The 21,852-nt window shown below is 38.2% G+C and overlaps 1 protein-coding gene across 1 annotated transcript; it reads right to left on the bottom strand.

The window, feature by feature from the left end:
- Positions 1-1,871: 1,871 nt before the first annotated feature.
- On the bottom strand, positions 1,872-20,498 carry CPB1 (carboxypeptidase B1). The gene is made up of 11 exons (XM_059855412.1): positions 20,342-20,498; positions 20,171-20,246; positions 18,364-18,488; positions 16,002-16,101; positions 15,339-15,440; positions 14,899-15,000; positions 12,502-12,612; positions 12,329-12,419; positions 11,441-11,643; positions 3,337-3,421; positions 1,872-2,099 (listed from the first exon to the last, which is right to left on the bottom strand). Exons 1-11 carry the CDS (start codon positions 20,410-20,412, stop codon positions 1,912-1,914), a joined length of 1,254 nt encoding a protein of 417 aa, XP_059711395.1. The 5' UTR covers positions 20,413-20,498; the 3' UTR covers positions 1,872-1,911.
- Positions 20,499-21,852: the final 1,354 nt, after the last annotated feature.

The raw sequence follows: 21,852 nt of genomic DNA, 5'->3' as shown, positions 1-21,852 counted from the left end.
TCTGCCTCAGAGTCACACATTTAAGTTAACTGGGGTAACTCTAATGTTGTTGGAACTGCTGGATGCTGTGACTTGGCCCTCAACTGTGTTTGTAGCTGTGTGTTTTCTGCCTGAAGTCTTACACAGTGCCTGCCTAATACTGGATCATAGAATCATTAAGGTTGAAAAAGATCTCCAAGTTCATCAAGCTAATGGAACTTGTCAACTGCACCATCGTACTACTAAGTGCTGAGTATCACAAGTTCACATTGCAGTTGGTGTAAAACCTGTGACATCTTCCCAGATAACATAGTTACAGTCAGAATAGTCCCTGGATGGTTGTTAATACTTAGTTAAAATTAGCAAAATATTTTATATTCCGATAAATTTATTTTCCTGCCCTTTGTGGCATGTTTGGCTCTGGCCAGTATGTTCTGTTCATATCCTGTGCTATTTTTAGTAATGTTCATAATCCTTTCCCCCACTTCTTCTGCAAAACAGAATGATATGTCTTTTTATTGGTACGTGTTACTTTCACACGTGGGTTCAGTTTCACCAGTGATCAAAACCAGATGGATCTGTCATGTGTGAGGAATAGTTTAATTTGAGTGCTCCTGGGCTAATTGGAGTGGGCTGGTGGATGTGTGGCCTCTCTTTCTCTTATACATGCAAATGAAAGTGTAATTTTAAATTGGACCCTGTCTTCATGTTTCCTTCCACTGAAAAGGGACAAAAAGGCAGAACATGTAGTTTTTGACAGGTCTTGAATTTGATGATTTTCTTTGGAGAGAAGCATTTTCTGTAAAATGCATTTCTAGGGGCTGTGTTGAGTGGGTTGGCTAAGGACCTACCAGAAATGGGGTTAATTCCAGAACCATCAGTGGACAGTGGAAGTCTCTGTTCAGAGCTTCCGGCAGTGGCAGGGAGATCAGCCAGATTCTGTGTTGACATAAGGTTTTTCCCTATGATTATGCAGAGCGTGTCCCATATTAGCCAAGCTCCAAACAGTATTAATAGATGCCAAACACATTTTCTGCAGCTCTGTGGGAAAGATGTCGAGTGGCAATTTATCACTTTCACTCACTCTGACCCAATCAGACCTACATTACCTGTACAGAAAATTGATCGGGAGGGGATAATTCTCTACAGCTTTTCATGAAAGAAACAGTTAGTCATTTATCACCAGACTTAGTCTTTAGGGCTGTTTATGATTCTTCTGCTCATGACAGTAGGAACATGTGGGGCCCCAGGAAGTACCAGGCCTCTGAGAACACTTTGGGAGATGCTACTGTAGTGAGAATGAGAGCCTTAAATGCAGGGTAGCATGATTTATATCAAGTTTTGGCCATTAATAGTAATTATAATTTTCATAACTGAATCCAGATTGGACTAGCAGTGGCTGCAGATCCAAATTATTTTTCAGTGATGGCACTGATCTAAGGTGGGTTTTGAGAAAATTCACAAGAGCATATCACAGATAAATAATTTTAAAAGTACGTAATGTGAGCTTCTCCTTTCTACTGTTGCCATTGAGAAAATGAATGTTTGGGTGAAAGTCCATCTATGTAAACCACTTGGCTCTTTTCATTCTGGTTAACAGTTAGACTGTATAAGCCCTAATGCTCAGCCCATCTCCTCTGTGTAAAGATAATTTTAATCAATAAGGTGACCTTTACCTTAGGTTGATTAATCTTGTGCTCCTTCTTTTTCAACCCCCCCCCCCAACTATGCCAGTTGCCTCAATAAAAATATTTTATTTTTCTTGAATTTCTAAAATTTCTCTTGAAAAACTTGTAGTTCTAGTGACCTGTAATGGACTAAGAATATGACTTAAGAACATTAGATGTAGAGAAATATAATAGTCATTTTTAGGGAAGAAAAAGGAAGGCATCTTTGTATAAAGCCTACTTTAATAATTTTTAGAATTCCATTCTAATACAAGTGCTCAAGGACATAGTTGGCAATATATTTAACAGCAAGCAAAGTCTCTTCACAGGTTGGCTTTATCTGAGATTCAGGGAGAAGGAAACCGTATCTCCCGGTGTCCCGCAGCTCGAAAGTGAAAGAGTACTTGATGCCTTGGTCATAAGCCCAGTCATCAGAGCCCCCTGAAGCAGGGTCTGTTGGTAAAGAAATTAAATAAAGCTTAACTGAGAAAGAGTGGCTACACAACAAATGGAAAATACTTTAGAGTCAAGTCATATAGCCAGGAATGCAGAAAGGACAGATAAAAAGAAATATTTGGTAAATTGATTGATTTATCCTCTCATGGGAAAGCTGCTGTGATTTTAGGCCTTTTATGAGCTTTGTACCAGCTGATTTGTGCAAGCAAATGTAAACAAGCTAAACTGCTCCCTCCTTATCATTATTGTGGGGAAACCATGGGAGAAATGTCTAAGGAACAGGAGAATGGCATAGTTGCATGGGGTGATTAGAAACACTTGGTATAAGAAGCAAATGCCCTCTCACTGAGTGGCTTTTTTGAGTTTCACAGAGATGGGAAAGAGTTGCATATGTGGAATTTTAGCTCCATCATTTTCTGCTGGACAAATAGTACCTTCTCTTTTCAGTAGTTGGTACAATAAAAACAGCCTTTTTTGGCTGGAGCCAAAAAAGCCTTTTTTGGAAGGAGCCTCCAAAATTGCCATTGTTAAAGGAAGAGCCTCCAAAAATATTGTAAAAATTGGAAGAAACTTTTTAAAAATGTTTGGGAGGGGGTGGTTAACTATTTGAGGAAGGAGAAACAGGCAAGAGTAACTAGCTTCCATATTTAAGTAAATTAAGAGATCTTAAATATGGGAGATATTGAGATAGCCTTGACTTGGCTTTTGGCAGTGCAAAGGCCATATCCACAGCTGAGTTCCCAAGAAGGGTAGAATAATTAGTCATTACAAATTACAAATAGGAATATAATTAGTATGTGTCTCAGAATGTAATGCGAAGTAAAAGAAATTGGTGTCACTAGAATAGTTGAAGGATTCACATCACACAGTGGAATCAAAAGATTCACAACATCCTTGTCTTGGAGATACTGGAAATGCAGAAAATCTCAGGTCAAGGTTTTTGTGTTTAAAGCTACGCTGTGTATGATTTAGCAATTCATGCTATGCATGTGAATTCGTAAACATTTTACCACATCACTTGATTTTACAAGGGGTCTCACACTTCCTGGGATCCATGGGGAATAAATTATCCCATAATTTAGAAGTGGCAGGTCCCATATATACTTCTTCGTATATGCATGTGAAGGAAGAAGGGGACTACTTAGAAAGAGGACCAAGAATCACTAGAAAACTGAATTTTATAGTCCTAGTAGTACTTAATATAGATTGTCAGTATATTTAGGTGAATACTTACAGATAGTTGTTGCTCCTGGACCATATGTATATTCAGTGTTGTACAAACTGGCCAGTTCTTTGGAAGCAGCTCTAGCTATGGAATTCTGTAAGAAAAGAAGAATGATAAATGCAGATTTTCAGAAGCTTTCTGAGTGAATCTAAGCAATTGCACTGTTGTATAAACTCAAAAGCCATGCTGGAGAAACTTTTATTAAAAAACTGTTGTTGACCTCAGTGGGACTAGGTGTCAGTAGCTAAGGCCCAGCTTGTCCTGGTGCTGTGAAAAGATTTTGTCAGCAAAGAACTTATTCTCAAAGGTTTAATGGAGTGTGATCCAGTCTGTGTATGGTCTGTTGCAGCCTGGTGTACAGTCCAGGGGGGTTTGGACAGATAAGGGAACAAGAGGTAACAGCGCTTTCTAGACTTAGAAGAAGCTCGTACAAGGTTAAAACTAAATAAGGAACAAGGAACCTTACTTTGAGATAAGAGAATCTTAGAGAATGGTTATGACTTGGTACAGTAAATTGCAAACACACAATAGCCTTTCTTTTCCTTCTGTCCATGCAGCTATACATTCAGAGTCAAGTCAGCTCAGGCAGGGGAGTTGAGCATTGATACAAGTGGAAGCAGATTAAGGTCTTATAAATATTAACAGCCAAAAAAGGCATAAATTACCCTGAAACCATATGTAGTCTCATTAATTTCAATTCATTTCCTGTGCACAGAGGGACTCATTCAACTCCCACTGATTCAGTGAGGGTTGGATCAGGCCCATCAATAGTACTATGAAGTTTTGTATCTTTGCATTAAGGAAAATTACAGACTTTTCTTTGGAACGTGTGGCTTTTCCAATTCTTCATTATACAACATGTTGGTAATAAAACATGAAAACTATTACTAACAGATGATAAATATGAATGATTTTTGAAAGCATATGTTCAGTATAAGCAATGGATTGCCATATATTTCTTTATAGCTTGCAGCTGAATGGCTTACTATTCCAGGAATTTCCTCAAGCCCTTTCCTTCTCTGTAGGTTACACTCTGGCTTACATCCCAGTGGAAGATATATTGTAAAATATTCTCTGTTCATCCTTATGCTTAAGTGTTCTTCTGATTTACTCAAAAAGACATATTGGACCATGTATTTAGAAAATTTTAGTTAACTGAGAGAACTTTCTCAGCTGCTAAAAACCAGCATCACAACATGTTTGCATTTTCACTGACAGCCTACTCTCTGGCAGAATTGCAAGTGTTTCCCCACTCCCAAATATTTGGTTTTGAACATTTTAGAATTATGGGGGTTTGTTCTAGAAATTTGTGGTCCTTTAGCATATGAAGGAAATTTAAACAAAACAAGCTAAAGCATAATTGAAGCTTGTCTTTCCACCTATTACACTCACTGTGCCTGAACGTGGGGTTTGGTTTCTGGCCTCACTATCACACAAAGACAAGCAATTGCAAGGAAGTATGTTGTTGCTCTGCACTTCACAGTCTTGGATCCAGAGCAATTGGGATAGCTGTGCTCTCTCCTGTGACCTTCTGTTTTGTTTGGGTTGGGTTTTTTCCTCTTTTTTGTTCCTTCAATAAATTGATTTTTCTAAAATCCATAATAATTTTTAACACATGCTGAGGGAATTGTAGAGGTTGGAGTATGCTATCTGCTAGCATTGCCATGTTTTCTTCAGCCATCTGTTGTTTATAATGTACATGTTTAATCAGCAGCTGAGATTGAGTCAAATCTCTCAATAGCAAATGAATTTTTTAAATATAAACTGATTCTTCCTCTCTTCAAATATATGCAAAGTGGAAATAAAATTTGGAAAGGTTGTCTAGTTCAATATGCAGACCTGTTGGTAACTGGTATTTGCTCTCTTTACTTGACTAAAGTAGGTACAATAGAACAGCAGAGCTGCTCTGTGGGGCTGTTTGACCCAAGGCATTTGTTCCACTCAGCAGACAAATGATGGCTTTAAATCATACCAAAACACATACCAGAAAAAGTATGTCAGGAAATCTTTTTACCTGAGGGATTTTTTATTGTTGGCCAGGAAGTTGTAAAAACAGAGATTTGTAAAAAGAGCAGTTGAGATTTCCAGCTGTTTAGAGCCTGGAATCCAAATAAACAGCTTCCTCAAGCTCTCCAGGTTGGAGATAAAGGTGGTGTTTTAAATGACCCTTTCTAAGTGAAAAACATGCCTAAGCATTTATGACTTCATCATGAAATGAAGCTTTATCAGAAGTTTTGATGTCTTTTTGTTTTCCTTTAAGTGACTCTAACATTTACTTTCTTAATAGATTTGCAGTCCAAAACACAAAGGTAGAAAAATAAATTTCATCTTTATAGGAACTAATGTCATTTGTTAATATTATAATATCAACCAGCAGGAATAATATGTATTAAGTAAATACTTGTGAGAATAAATACAAAATATGAGGAAAATGTGTTTGGTTGTTTTTTAAAAATAGCTCCAATACTCAAAGAAATCCATCTGAAGGAAATAATAGGGAGGTCAATGCAGAGGTGTATAAATAGTGCCCAAAGTTTTCCAAAAGGGTGAAAAGTAGTTTGGGTTTTCAAGCCTGTAAATTATTTGGAATACACCAGCAAGGAGAAACATTGTTTCCTTTTGACCTTTGAGGATACTGTTTGTTGTTCAATGATTTTCTACATCTCTTGACGTAATGGGCTTAACGGAATTGTTGTGGCTTGTTTGGAGTTTGTTTGTTTGGGGTTTTGTACTTTAAGAATCCCTCTTTTGCTAGAAAAATGTTGCTGAGATTTATATTAGCAGAGAAACAAGTGGCGCCCTGCAGTTGAAGAAATAACTCCAGAGTAATACCTTGTAACTGGGAGCAGAAATGGCTTTTCAGCTTCTGACTCCCAGCTGAGCTCTCAGAGCTGGTCATTTCAGCAGAAGGCAGCAGTTCCTGTGCTCATCACCCATCTGTGTTTACACTGCAATTACCAATATTTCCCTTATCTGTGTACAGAGTGCATGAGCCAGGGAGACAGCAGAGCTGTGTTCTCAGTTGTCATTATCTTACATAATTAACAACTTTCAAACCTAGGTTTTTTCAGTTATTAGCTTTTAATAAAAGATGTGGTACTGGTGTGTCTTTCTCATCATGTTGGAAGTTTGAACTAACAAGATAAATTACCAGGCTAAGCATATTTTGTGTGTTAATAGGTAATTTTTATGGGAGCATCTCATCTTCCTTATTTTACTCTTGTATCATCAGGGTGGATTTGCCAGCAAACTGTGACCATTTAGAAGCACTCCACAGATGCTGATATGCAGCTGCTGTTTGTGGACAACTCCCTTTGCCTTCTCAATCTGAAAGTGGTCTGGAGAAGCCTTTTCACTGCTTGACTGGACCTCTTGCTCTCTTCCCTCTCTGGACTACCAACTGATTTGCCCAAGGCTGATCTGTCCAAGGAATTTTCCCTTCACATCGGTCTTTCATGCTTTACTTTTTAGGTAAAGGGACCCTCGACTTCCTTTGTAATGAAAGGCTGAAAATGTGGATTTGCTGTTAGCTTTAGCCAAGTGAATTGGAACTTCTGAGCCTTCTTATTTTGCCAGTGAAAACAGACTCCCCCCCTCAAGGGTCCATGATGATGTATCATTTAGTTCACTGTTCTGTTGCGTCTCATATGCTCCAAAAGCCCAGGGAATCCAGCCAGTGAGGACTTCAGCATTTTTACAAGCCTGTTTTTCTGTGACAGTTTCTACAGTGTTTAAGAAATAAGTCCCTGGTGAGAGGGTTTCCACTGCAAATCATTTGGGCACTACACCTGTTGGAGACTCTTGTCTATCAGCCAGATTCACACATCAGCTTCATCTGGAAGATGCTGCTACTAAACACATCCTTTTCACAATTTTAAGACTGCCAGTACAGAACAGTTCTGTTGTGATAAACTCTTGTGGAAGAGCTGTGAAGCAAATTTCAAATACTGCTTTGCTGCCCACATTCCTGTTTGTTGTGCTTTACATTTGACTTTAACAATATTTAATGTAACAAGTAGTACAATCACAGTAATACAATCTGTGCAATAACACAGATACAATAGCAGCAGATTGCAACTCCTCATGGGCTTGTCTGAGTCTCTTAGATGTAGGATTTTTGCTGTCCAACAATTCTTACCCACAGGTCTTCATATGTCTGAAGCACATTCAGGACTTCACAACTAGGCACCAAGTTAAATAATCAGACTGATACTCACAGTCATGCTATATATTTGAAATTCACTCTTGCAGGCTGCACAGACTCTGGGCATATCTCTTTAATAGTTTCTAATATGTCCTGTTTTAAGCACTCAAGAGGAAGTGAAATGCTAGACCAACCCAATACAGAAGGTTAATTTTGGTGAGTTGAAACAACAGCCCATGCAGCCAGTGTCCATTCAAGTGATACAGACTGGAATTATCTTAGGTTGTAAATTAATGTAATATTCTGCAGCCTGTGAAACTGTAATAACACACTTACATTAATCTGATATGTGAGCATGAGCTGGCTGCACACATGTATTTGGTGCTGAGTTTAACTGAGAGATGGAATTGAACTGGAAAGGACGGAAGGTCATGATACACATTCCTCTGCTCTCTCAAACTACAGTCCAGAGCCAATTCAAATACAAACAAGAACTGATAAAGCTAGATTTGTCTGCTGAAAATGAGGAAAGCCCAATGGGAGGCTAAGACAGATATATGAAGTGATCAAAAAATATGGGCTGAACTGTTTATGAAAAGTCTGATTAAATACATAGTTCTTTATTGCAAGGGGAAAAAATGTCAATAGTAAAATAAAGATGAAAGTAGTCTTTTTGGGGTGTGGAGAGATACTGGTCTTGCCAAGAATATTTTGTTATTGTGAAAAGCTAATGCTTTCCTGTAGGGGGGGGATTCAAGAGTGTATTCTGTGTTCAGGGCAAAATGTCAGGGTATAGTAAAGAATGAGCCAAGAGGATTGCGAAGCAGACAAAATGTGATTCTCCAAAAGGAGGACATATTTCTTTAAGGGTGTCATCACAAGAATATTGTGTAACTTCTGAGAAATTACTGACCTAGATTTTCCTTTCTTGGGTGTTTTTATGTTTGTTGTTTGGATAACAGTGGAAATTTTGTGCAACTCCTAGGTTAGGGGCACAAAACAACAACCCTGAATAAAGGGAGACAAATTTGGGGAAATTCCGTGTGAGCTGTGGAATTTATAACATCACAGATCCTCTTGCATCTCAGGGGAAGAGTGGGAGGTTGTGGGAAGGGATGGACATAGATGAATTTCATCACATTTTACACCCCAAGACCAGGTGTGGTTAAAGGATAGTTCTAATTCCTGGCTTTAAGTCAGTTTCAATAACTTTGAGTTGCTCTGATTTGCTGAGCAATGCAGTGGAAAGTGAAGAGCTTTTCTGAGTGCCCTGTTCTATCTGACAGACCAAAGCAATTTTAAACCTTCTGCTGATTTTGTGAGGCTGTAAACAGAAAAAGCCTTTGGAGCCCCAAGGACGCACTGTTCACTACGTGTTCAGGGGAGGAAGGTACAGGCATTCTCTGGACCTTTCTCTTCTGCAGATTTAGTGTCCTTAATCTCAGATTACTCAATTTTTGCACCCTTCTGTATCTCAGACACTGGAATGCAACATAAGCCCCATGTTATTACGTTACCCTTAATTAAATACAACAGAACAAAATGTTATTAATGAAAAGCAGACATGCAAGGTTTTGTTTAAACACATGTCCAGTTGCTCACTGAAAGAGATAAGAAATTGCAGCTATATTTCCTTTAATTTATTAGATCTGTCAGGGTAAAAATAACATCTAAGATAAGATAATGGCACTATAAATTTTGCTGCTTCATTTAAAAAATGATTTATGATTATTTGCCCAAACAATAGCTATTAAAATTTAAGATTCTCATTCTTCAGCATTTCTCCAAATTCTAAATTTAGACAGAACTTTTAGACATTAAACACTGCTATTGTCATATAAAGTAATTCCTCTTTTTATAGCTACCTTGTCTCAAGCAAGTACAGTTGTTGATTGAAAATGTTAAATTTTCTTTAGTCATGGCTTAAATAATTGTATCTTAGTTATTTGAACTAAGCCAAAAAGCTGCACTTGTGAACCTGACTCACGGCCTGTGGAAGTCAATTTTTCTATTTTATTCACTGACATTGGAGTGCATAAGTTCCTTTCTTGTTTAATTATCTCAACCGCAGGTAATATTGATTAGGTGATATTCTGGTCTCATTGTCTCAATTCTTCCCATGTTAAAATCAGATACTGCACAGGTTGAACACCTCTAGGATCCTGCTGTCTCTGTTGGGATCACCAATAGAGGAAATAATTTCCCTCAGTTAAGAGGTGAAAAGCACTCATAAGGTCACCTTGTCATGGTGGTGAGATTTATGGTTGCTCTGTGAAGAATATAGTGGAACTCTATCTGGTGTTAGTGTGACTGATTTAAAATATAGCATAAAGTGATATTGGAAAGACTAATATACAAAGTGAAATCAAATGGCTGAAGAGGAATATATTTCCTGTATTCCTGAGCAATTTAGTTTTTATGCTCTGTGGTAGCAGCAGAATTGTCTTCTGTGGCAGGAAAGGGGAGTTTAAATTTAACTGTGTATTAGAATAGAAGAGTGACAATATAAAATTTTAATTTAAGAGTTTTAAAACCTAGCAAAGCAGATAGGTTCTTTCTTTCTGCTGAGGATTGCTTTAGTAATGAGTTGTCAGGGTACTTTCTCTGTTTAATACTGTGAGAAACACTCTGTACTTTTAGTTAACTTTCATCACATTTGCTCTTCATTCAAAAAATGGGGACAGAACTTCATGCAAATTTTTGACAAATAAGAACTTTGTGATCTTGACAACAAAGCAGATTAAAATGTTTAGTGCTGTTTATTACTTCAGACTGGACAGTAATGTGTGAATTATGAAGCTTTTGTAAAATATGAAGGCAAGATATTACCACCACTCCCTGAAATAATTTCAATTACAAAATTCCTGGAATATAAATTAGGGAAACAAAATCTTCATTTTAATTTAATCTTCTGTTTTAGGCTTTTAAAAAAAAATCTAACAGGAAACTTCACTCTTGGCCCCAGTTTGTATTTCTGTTCAGAACCAAGACACATATTTGGGAGCATTCATAAATCTGTCAAACCTGCACAGCAACACACATTGTTGTTGCCTTGGACTTCTGGCAGCATCAAGGAAAGAGGGGGGATCAAAATGTGTTTGTTTTGTCTTGCTGTGTTGTTTTCCCTGCCAACAGATTCTCATTGCTAATATGCCAGAGAACTGAAGTAATTTTATTATTCACGATTGTTGATTCTTGGCCTATTAAATGTTTACAGCTTTTATACACATTTAATAGTTTTAAACTCTCTATATGGTTTTATGGATCAAAAAAAAAAAAATCTCTCTTAAATGACATTAGAGTGTGGCTTTTCTCTGGAGTTGATAAAAGAGGATTTGTCCTTTAAAATACCGCATTCATCCTCTCCTCTTCTAAATAAAATGTCTGTGTTTAAATCCAGGCCTCTTGGAAAAGGCCTCAAAACTGAAACTTTTTATGTCTTTTGTATCTGTTTTCCATTATACTTTAGTCAAGAACTGCCTCATTGACTTTACCTCAGTGAGAACTTAGTTTCAGTAGAAAGTGGTAGAGATTCTCACTTGCTGTTGATATCGGTTGCGTTATTTCAGAGTAATTACAATCTGTCAAGCTTCTACCTTGGTTTACAGGCCATAGTGTTTTAATGTAAAATATTATAGGCACACATACAGCAGCCTCTGGAGTCAGCAAGAGGCAGTGCTGAACAGCAGAGTGGATTCCTGGATGGCATGACTTGAAGACCGAACTGCTTTTGTGTCAAATTCATTGTGCACGTGGAAATTAAATAAGGCTCTGAAGTTCATCTGATGCTTCAGCTATCTTGAAACCATATTGGTTTCTCTTATTCTTGCTAAGACTAAAATATTTTCAAAAACTGGCAATATGGATTCTTTCCCGCTGTTAAAGAAACTGCTTGAAGTTAAAGGTACCTAAATAGCAAGTGATTTTTGCTTATTCTTTTCATAAAGTCAAAATGACAAAGAGACTTACCAGTTCCTCGTAATCTGATGGCAAACTGTAAGTGTATGAATAAGGAAACAGTAGCAGCTGGGAATAGGAGTGAATTGTCAAGTATGCCTTGATTGTAGAAAGATGTTCACGAATAAAATCAGCCAGAGCCTTGGTCTCCTTTTCAGACTCAGGTGCAGGGCCACAATAAGTGGAAGAACAGGCATAATTTGAGGCCCCAAGAGCTGAGAAGAAAGGTGAATTTAATGAGTACTTAATGAAGAAGTAGACTGTTAGGAGAATCATATTACACCATGTTTGTAGGTAAGCCTTGGAAATCCTGCTAAAACACATGCCATATCAGAGGAGGGAATATTTTGTGGCATAGTTAAGATGCTGGGAAACTTCCCATAGCAAGGAATAAATACGGTCTTTACAGTGTACATAGTTGGAAGAACATGAATATTGATGTAAAGACCTATATTAATGGAATGTTTTGGGATATTGATTTGCTTCATTACTTAAGAGTCCTCTCCTTGCATATCTTCTCCATTTCTAAGGCACTTCCATGGAGCAAAGTGGAAACCAGTCAAAAGAGACTGCTTTTAATGAAAGCAAGCTCCTTTCGTTTCTGTTCTGAACTCATAGCTGTGTGTATGTCTATATATGTGTATACATATGTGTAAGTATATATGTCTACATATGCACATGTGTGTGCAGATATGTTCATAGAAGTGGCCATGCTGATGAGCTAGTAGCCAAAGTTTGGCTTTTTTTCCCAAAACTGCCGTAAAAATTAAACACAAGCTACTCCACAATGCTTCACTCAAGCTGAAACTGGACCATTAGGTAGGGGAAATCCAATAGTTTAGTATATTGGCTATTGCACTTGTGTGTAATTACTTGCAGCTCTTGTTAGGAGACACTTACTGCACCAGCCAGCATTAAAATTCCTGTTGGGATCTGTCCCAATGCAAGTGCTCCCGGCGTGTTTAGAACGAGTCTTTCTCCACATGCGGTCCTGTAACAGAATCACAGGTGAAAACTTAGAGTCAGTTCTGACAGTTGACTTTTCCAGCAATGAGACAGAAGAATGTACTTACTTTTGTCCAAGTGTAAATGTAACCATCAATGTTAACAACAGGCAGAACATAGAAGTCCAGCTTGTCCAGAAGTGTGGTCATGACAGTATCTTTTCCATAGGTCTCCACAGCCTACTTGGAGAAAAGTAGAAAAAGCTGATGATGTCTTCACAGATGTGCATCTCCTGTGTGTATGTGAAGGCCTGGGTCTGGGTCAGGAGTTAATGAATGTGGTAGAAAAACTCATCCAGGTCGCTCCACCCCATGAGATGGCGCTCCTGTCTTCTGACGTGTGCATAGATTTGCACTGACCCAAACCACACTGCTGTTACAAAACTATCTTGTACTGCTAGATAAATTATAAGATGAAGGAATGTTGATTTTGAACAGAATAATAAATCACTTGAAAGTGATTTCCATCTACTAGCTTCTTGCTTACAGGCAGAACAATATTACTGTCCGTATATTTTCCTATATCCTAGCACCTTAAAGGTTTGAGTTTAATTTATGTGAGAATGAGAAATCATTATTTCCATGTTTTGTAACTGTTGTGCATAAATTTTATCAATGACCAGAATTATAGAGAATATTTCTAAGTAACATCCTAATGCATTTCCAATCATAATTCTGTGGATGCATTTATTCATAGGGAGACAGATTTTTCCCTGCACTTTTCCAGACACAGATATTGAAAAACAAACAGGAACTCCTGCAATATCCTCTATATCCTGATTGTTCATGGTCTGGCACTTGCTATGCTTGTTCACAGATTCATATCAGTGTTGAGAGACCATACAATGGTCATGGAAATTTGCTCTAAGTGTGTTGTACCCATGTTTTGTTTACAGAGCCATAAACACCAACACAGGGCAATGCAATGGAAAAAGGCATTTTTTCTCCTGTAAGTGACAAGTAGGAGGGTGGGATATAAAATCTAGAAAAGCAGTTTCAGATCACTTGAAATAATTTTTCCTGAGTTTTATTTTATGCTTGTTTTGGTTTTTTGTTGTTGATGTCTGGGTGGGTTTCTCCTTTGAGATACCTATAACAAGCCACCTTACTCATGTTTTTCTCTATTTTTTTTTTACTTTTATGTCTAGAAGCAATCCCAAGTGAAATTCTGATGATGCTCAGAGGTCTGCTCTTTTAAAGCACTTCTGCCTGTGGACACACTGAGCAGAGGCACTGCTGGTGTCAGGTACACCCATGAATTAAGTGACCAGACAGTGAAAATGACAGCTGCAGTGACGTGAATTGCTGAGAGAAAAATGGTACCACATACTGTCTGCAGCCTTATTAGGCACTAATGAAATCATATTCCCATTGACTCCACCAAAATGTCACTTCCAATTTCCACTGCTCCCTACACAAAACCCCATGCCTGTCTGATAACACTGAGATTATACTTGCCACCAAGGCCTCTGCCAGCATGGCTGGCTTATGTAGATTGGCTTTCCTTTTCTTGGGTTTTAGATTCCAGCTGCTGCTTCTGGTGTGGTTTTATTTATTTGGTTGGTTTTGTTGGTGTTTTTTTCTTAATCTTCCAACAGAAGTTATTACAAAATTTGAGATTCAGCCTGTAAATTGCTCTGCTAAATTGATTGATCTCCTCCATCTGAGGGGTAATATACCTGTCTCTGCGAAGATGACTGTGCAGCATTTGATAACCCCCACCACCTTTATATTGGTAGTGAGAAAGAAAATACAAAGGACATAAAATTGTTTCATTCAGGACCTAAAGTATCCCAGTCTGAAGTGAAGCTAATTTCACCTGTGCAGCTCTCCCTTGAATATGTTTTTGTGTTTTAGCACCTTTCTGTACAGCCTGAGGTGGTAGCTCAAAGGGATGTATAGGCATTTGCCTCTTCCTGAGTGGAGCTTAGGGAGCTTAATTTATAGTCTTCCTCCTGTCTTGAGTACATTTCCTCAGTGCTGAGCTCAGGGTAGGTTTCCATCCTCTCTGTTGCCTTACTGAATAAAGCTGGTTGGAAGGAACCCACCAACTGGCACAGTGGCAAGTCAGCTGTTCTGAAGTGCATTCAGGTACCATCTGATGCACCCTTGAATTTTCTTATTCCTTATGTCTGTGTGCAGAACATGGCTATGTTTATAGTGTTACTAGAGCTATTTGTTTTTCTCTCACCCTTCTCTGACTACAGGTGCAAAAAGAACTTACAAACTGAGCAACCATTGTAGTTGTCAGTACCTCCTAGACATGTTTCAGATTGTTTTAAGCTGCTAAAAGATTACAGGTCCAAGGTTTAAGTTGTTACACCTTAACCCTCTGAGGTGAGAAGAAGGCATGAGCAGACACGTATTTAGAGGGAAAAGGGCAGTGGCCTGAGCTCTTGCTGCTCATTTAAGATTTTCTTAAACATAGGTTTTGTAAAATATTTTTTAATCATTAAGCTTACTGACCTCTTTCACAAACCACTGGCAGAAAGCAGGGCTGATCCATTCTCTTGCATGGAAACCACAATCCATAAAGATGGCCTTCTTATTTGAACCACTTTTTCCCACCTAGGAAAAAAACCAAAAAGCAAAACCAATACCCCAGGGCTTGAGCAAAATAAATTGTATGCAGAACAAGTCAGTCAGCTTGCTGACCTATTTATACAAATATGGCATTCCTTGTTTAAAAGGAAATCTGTGGAGTGCTCCCAACTGTACCCGACCATGATATTCAAGCTAAAAAAACTGCTCCTAACAATTTCATTTTCATTAATGTTGATAAGCTTCCCCCAATTATTTGATTACTCTGCATTATTGATTTATTTCCTGTAGTGTCTCTAAAAGTTTATCTTGTATGTTTGAATGATACAGTACTGTAAATAGAGGAAAAAGAAATAGGGACTCACTTTGAGAAGGTACATTGGCCGTCCTTCATACGTTTCCCCAATTACACTACGAGAGACAAGGTCTGGGTTCTGAGCAGCAATATCAGCAGTCCAAGCAGCTATCTGTTTAATAAAGAGGTTAAGTCTAAATCTCTTTTCCTTAGGTCCAGACCCATTAATTTGCAGATTTCAAGCCAGAGCAGTCTTTCTGAGCATCTAATGTGGTCTAATAGTTAATACAATCTGTAGATTTCCAAGGAGCCACTGCAAAGATGTGAAGAGTAACATGGCCATGATTACATGTCAGGAAAAATGAGCATGGCTGTGAAAAAAGGAGGAAGGGGTCTTATGATTCGACATGAAGAGCTAGAACTGAAGCAGGGAATGGAATAGAGTTTTTTAGCAGGAGAGATGGGAGAAGTAGTGAAGAGAAAAGGAAACTAATCGTGAAGCACTCAGCCTGGTCATTGGATTTCTGCCAGAGTTTCTTTGCAGCATTGGGAGCAAAGGAGAGGGAATAAGAGTAGGTTACACAAACTAACTCAGTAATGAAGAGGAAGGAGATTTTGGAGGCATTATCATGTCAATGGATGGAGCAGAAGAGGAAAAGGGAAGAAGGCTGGAGCACTTTGACTACAAAAGCTAAGGTACCAAGCTGATAATGTGGTAAATTCTAGAGGTTACCGTGTTCCAGTTGTTGTACTTCACATAGCTGTGGCCGGCAGAACGAGCTCGGCTGTCAAACTGGGCATCCAGTGCAGCCTGCAGGTTGTCAATCAGAACTCTGCAAGAGGGCACCATGAAAAGTGTGAAGAGAAACATACAGCAATCCAGCAGGAAAATAAGACATTTCAAGGTCTGCCCAGCATTTGGGCTGCACAGATTGTGAAAGGAAAGGTGGGCAGGTTGGAAATAAGATATATTAGTTTCAAGTTTCCACCTATGTCCTGCCTCAACCTTGCCATGAAAAGGACCAGGGAGCAGCAGGCTCCTGCCAATTAGCAGCTGCCTCACCCTCATACTGACAAACCTCCTGGGTGGCAACAGTTTGGTTTCAGAAAAATGGCAATGCTGAGACAGAGTGTGTCTTAAAATGAGCTGTAAGCTGAGCTCATGTTGCCAGCTGTTTCTGCCTCAATAGGAAAAGGGCCTTCTTGAACTTTTGGCACTGGAGGGCAGTTAGACTGCCAAAATGTTTCAAAACCAGGCAGCAACCCAGAGATGTTTGCCTGATGTTTTGCCCTGTAAAACCAAGCTTCCAAAGGTTATATGTGATTTGACAGCTCTGTTCAGGTGGCATTATCCATTCTCCAAGCTACTTCATTGCATGTGAGGTGAGCTATTAAATAGAACACACAATTGCAAAAAAACCTCAAGATTCTGTCTGGCTTGGTTGGATCCCTCCAGTTCATTTTTCCCTGGGCTTGACACCAAGGAACAACTTATCACTGAGCATACTCTTGAGGACCTTTTGCCTATATTTCAACCTTGGATATCAAAAAGTGAAGTCCTCTTGTTTTTCCAGTGCCTGTCTTGAAACTCTTACAAATCTTATTCTTCCAGGATATGTCCTTGATCATTTGTGATTTGGATAGAGGAACAGGAGGCCAGTTTGTGAGGCACCAGCAGCCTTCAGAACAAACATTGCAAGTGACATGATGTCATGGCACTACAGCTGCACTTCAAAAGGATTTTAACAGCTTGGGTTGTCACAAGGACAATCCACTGGTTTGTCAGGGACAGCTTCCAGACATTCTAGCCTTTTGTTGCAATCAAAAGATTTGTGCATGGACCTGAAGCAGTTAATGAATATTACAGGAAAACTAACACATGTAGAGTAACTCCTTTGCTAAAGAGGAAATTCCACTGAAATGGGATTCCTGTGCTGTATGTGCACTGTGGGATTATTGAAAACCATTTATAATAGAGTGTTTTTAGATTCTGTTCCTGGAGAGGCATCCAAATCAGACATAATTGACATGAGGCCAGTAAATTTAGGGATGCATTGTGTGATGTCCAGTGAAGGAGTTTGGTCTAATAGCAACAACAGTGGGTCTGAGAGACAAAAACTCTACTCTCAGCCAAATGAAATAATAAAAACTTGATCAAATACTACTGACTTTCAGTGTCTGAGTACATTATGTTGACAGACAATACTTTACATCAAAGAGGCCTGATAATGAAGTTGGACATATCCATTCTGCAGTGCTTAAGTGGAGTGAAAGGAGAAATGAAGACAGACAACCCCACTCCACTCCAGCTCAAAGTCAATTTCTCATCTTCAGTTAATGCTTGCACAGTGATTGGAAGATATGAAGAACAGAATCAGGCAACTCCTCATTCTCCTTATTCTTCCATTAGTGCTCCTCACTACAGAGCTTTTGTTCCCAGGGTGTGTAATGTGGCAGTGTGCTCTGTTCTCTCCATTTGTGCTACAGTCGTATTTGGTCAGCTCTCTCTTTGGAGATATCCTTGCCATGGATCTGCTATGTCACTTCTGTCAGCCCAGGGCTGTCCTGGGAATCTGTTTTCCATGCTTCCTTGGCCTTTCACCTGGCAGCTGTCTTCTGTCACCTGTTGGGGTTTTTTGGCCCTCTAGCTATTCTGCAACTCACTGGGGACCTGCTCATGGTAGCTTTGGGGCTCACCATTTGATTTTCTGGCTTCAGTTCCCTGTCCATTTCCCCCATCTGGTGTATTTTCTGGCTGCTTCTAGACCTTTGCTGAATTTTATCTGTAGTAGGAAATATTTCAATCCCCATCCATACTCCAGCCTTGCGTATTGCAGTGAGCTTTCACCTCAGGGCAATTTCTGGTGCTGCATCTCTGCTTCCTATCTCTATCAACATTTCATCTCACCCCATCAATGCAGAGTAGTTACAGTCCATTTGAACTGTCATAGGAAAGCTGAACCCAGCAGAGGCATCCATAGGAGGGATGAAGTTTGTAACAGGAAAATCATTTGACCAATATGAAAAGCTCAAACATATCCTCCATGGTATTTAGTCCCTTTCTATTCAAAGTATAGTAGTCAGAACAAACTTACTGATACTCCATTCCACTTTCTTTCAAAAGATCTTCAACCTTAAAAGACTTCTCAGCTTCAACTCGGAAATCCACTTGCATTTTTGGCCTTACCAGTTTGACGGAATCTGGCTGCCAAAAGTCAACCTGAAAGAAGAGCAAATGAAGACATAAACAAAGAAATACATACATGTGGCTGTGATTTTTTAGATTGGTGTATGTGTGCTGGTGAGGCTGTGATTAATATACTGAATTTCATGCCTATCCTATTACACTGATTCAGCATTGCTTCCCACAAGTATCAACTTAATTTTAACTGGAAATTGATTAAGATTTTCTTAGGCCCTGCATTTTATATGGCAGAATTCTGGAGATGACAGTGACAATTCCATAAATTGTCTACAGCATCTGCATTCATACAGAATTGTGAATATTATATTTAAATTTTCATATATGTTTTGTATGTAGCTATTTTACATAACTATATTTACATTTACTAAGTATATTTATGTTTTCTTTCAATTTTACAGCTTCTTTCATTTTTTTGCTCAGGTTTTTGCCTACAAACATTAGAGAGAAATTAATTCAATATCAGGGGTGAACTGTATGAATATTTTACATAAATCACCAGAAAAAGACTGTTGTCTGTATAAGTGCTTTTAAAAGAGATCACTGAAGTTGATATGAGGAACCTGTGCCTTTGAAGATGTTTCATTCCAAGTGGACAAACCACAGTGTTATTGTTGCTTCACTTATTTTTGCTGAAGTAAGCACCCAAGCCTCTGGATTTAGTGCTCTGTTGAAGGCCAATGGAAACAGAGCTGATTTGCCAGCCTGATGCCTTTTCACCCTTTCATCTCACGAAGGTAAAAGAAATTTGGGCTGGTTATTCATGAATTATGTGTCATCAAATGAGGTGATTGTTCCAGAATATACAATTACATCAGTCCTAACTGACTGCTTTGTATAACAATGGTAGTTCAGGGATCTTTTCTTAAAAGAAATAGAAAACAAACAATCCTTTGATACTTCACACTTAAAAGCAAGCTTGGTATATATTAATTTCCTTAATATTGGCAGCACCATTCCAATAGTATGTTGTTCTACAGAAAACTGTTCCAGCATGCTGTAGTAGCCTGTTGATGATAGGTCTCCACATCTGTACTTCGTTAAAAATACCATCCTTTCATCCTACAGCTAATGGTGTCTTTTTCACCAACAGCTATTTTACAACATCAAAGCTGAAGAGGAATATTGAAAACACATTTTCTGTCTTTGTTGTTTTTCATCGTGTCATTGTGTCATCATATATCTACATCAAGGTCAATGAGAAATATGCAGCTTAGAGAGAAAGGAAGCTTTAAAGGAAAGTCAACAGAAGAAAAAATAACATGAGAGACTAGAGGCCAAAGGGAAATTCACTTTGCTCGCAGTATAAATTTTTAGATCATTTACATGAGGAAAATGTTTCGCCCGTAATGGTAAAAGTTCTGGTAGTTGGAATTTCCAAGGTTTATCTAATACATTCTTGAAAGCACCTCACACTGAATACAGCATTTAAGATTTATTTATTCTATTAATAAATTCTGATGGGCACTTTGGCATTCGGGTTGGGTAAACCAGACTTTCTTGGAAGGTATTTGAATATTTTGTGTAGCTCTAGTTTCATCGACTTGTCCTATTCCTTCCAAAGAAACTATAAAGGTGACAAATGAAATCAAGATTAGGTCTTTAATTCAGCAGCAAAATTTTTTTAAAAATCTGTTATTTGAGCAAAAGCAGAAATATTTTTTTCAACTACAATATAAATACTTCCCCCAGTCCTTTACCTCCATGATGCTGGCAAGGAAATTGAGGATTTCCACCTGCTCATCATTCTGTGGAATTACACGGAACACCTTCTGTCTGTAAGGGGAGAAAAAGATTTGATTTGAAAAAGTTGAAAACCTTTTGATCATGCAGAAGAAATCACAGATATAAAACTTGATGTCTGTTCTTACCCATCAAAGGAAAGATCCTGCAGGTGAGCAGAAACAGATGCAGCACCTATGAGGACCAAAAGTGCCCACATTTTCTCAAACAGGTTTTCTGTTCTTTTTTGTGCTGCTTTTATAACTTGTTTTGTCCTTCTTTTTATCAGTTACACAGAGAACAACCCACTGATCAACTGATAGTTTACTCTTTTGGCCTTGTTTTATTTGCATACTATTAATAGTGTGTGTTTTCCTCTACACCTGTGAAAACAGCTGAAAGTCTCACAGAGGCCTGGCTTAAGAATCTTGCTATTTGAGCTGGATAAACTCTTGATGTGAGAAAGTGAATTTAATTTACTTTGTTATTTTCTATTTTATGTGAATTTAGATAATTTTTTATAAAGTGGTTGCTGAATTACAAACTTTATAATATTTTATTCTTACTTTGTGAAATGGTACATGTCCATCAGATGTTGTTGCAGTGTGCCTGATCTTAATCACAATGTTCCTCTTTGTTAATAATATAGGTTTGACTTTGACGTATTATCGTCAAAGCGGAATCTACCAATTGGGATATACCAATTAGCTTTTTTTTCCCCAGCAGAGAAGGAAAGCACTGAAGTGGTTTTTTGCTCACTTCACTGAAATTTAAGTCAGGCATCTGCAGAACTGAAAGCACAGAAATTTCCACTTGCAGTAGGTTGTACATATACTGTATGTGATACAGCAGCTGATTCTTGTGCATTCTCTAATTTCATCATGTGTAGATCAGAGGTAAATATCTTACAGGTTAAGCAATACTGTGGAATTTACTAAGAAGATCAGATGAAATGTAGTCATACAAAGCATTTTTAACTTTCATGTTGTGCCTACTCTGAAGAACACTGGTGTGTTTGTAGCAGTGCACTTGCATCTGTTTAGTTTTCATTAATGAGTACTTGGCATTGAATGCAACATCAATTGTCTCTTGATGCTGTGTCCTGATGTGACTGATGTTTTTGACAGGGAGCCTCTAAATGAATCAGTGAACAAATAAATAAAAATGGAATTACGAGCTCAATTATGTCTCCTGTTATGCCTAAGTAACCAGGCAAATTAAAGGAGTTCAGACACAGGTAATCTCTACTGTGTATTACATAATATGTGAAAATTTATTAAGAAAAATAGTATAATTGGTCTCAGATTAAAAGATGTAGTTACAGTTTCAAGGTCCAGAAAATTTAGTTGTCATTGAGCATTTTAAGAATGAATGTGACATCTGACTTGACACCTAATTTTTAATGAGGTTCTCTGGAGTCAGGTCACTAAAGCACAGATACAGAATAGCTAGAAATATAATTGTAATCAATGTACAGTTCATGCATATTAATATGACCCATTATTATTACTTTCCTAAAAGAAGAGTCAAAGTCTACTGGGCCCACTAATTGAAAACTGTCTTTGCCAAGCCATAGGATTTAAACTTAGGTTGCAATTAATGGCTTAATTTGTAGCACTGCAAGCTCTTGCCCAGTAATAATCTTACTGAGAGACAAGCC

The sequence above is a fragment of the Haemorhous mexicanus genome, chromosome 10, assembly GCF_027477595.1.
Source record: "Haemorhous mexicanus isolate bHaeMex1 chromosome 10, bHaeMex1.pri, whole genome shotgun sequence".
In the NCBI taxonomy this organism is placed as follows: domain Eukaryota; kingdom Metazoa; phylum Chordata; class Aves; order Passeriformes; family Fringillidae; genus Haemorhous; species Haemorhous mexicanus.
This window is presented reverse-complemented; position numbering and strand designations above follow the sequence as displayed.

Excerpts from the sequence above, each read along its gene's own strand:
- CPB1 (XM_059855412.1), bottom strand. The coding sequence starts at position 20,412 with ATGTGGGCACTTTTGGTCCTCATAGGTGCTGCATCTGTTTCTGCTCAC. Across the intron at positions 12,613-14,898 it reads GCCAGTGGTTTGTGAAAGAG|GCTGTGGAGACCTATGGAAA; the intron begins GTCAGTAAGCTT and ends TTCTCCAAGTAG. Across the intron at positions 2,100-3,336 it reads TCCAGGAGCAACAACTATCT|ACCCTGCTTCAGGGGGCTCT; the intron begins GTAAGTATTCAC and ends CTTTACCAACAG.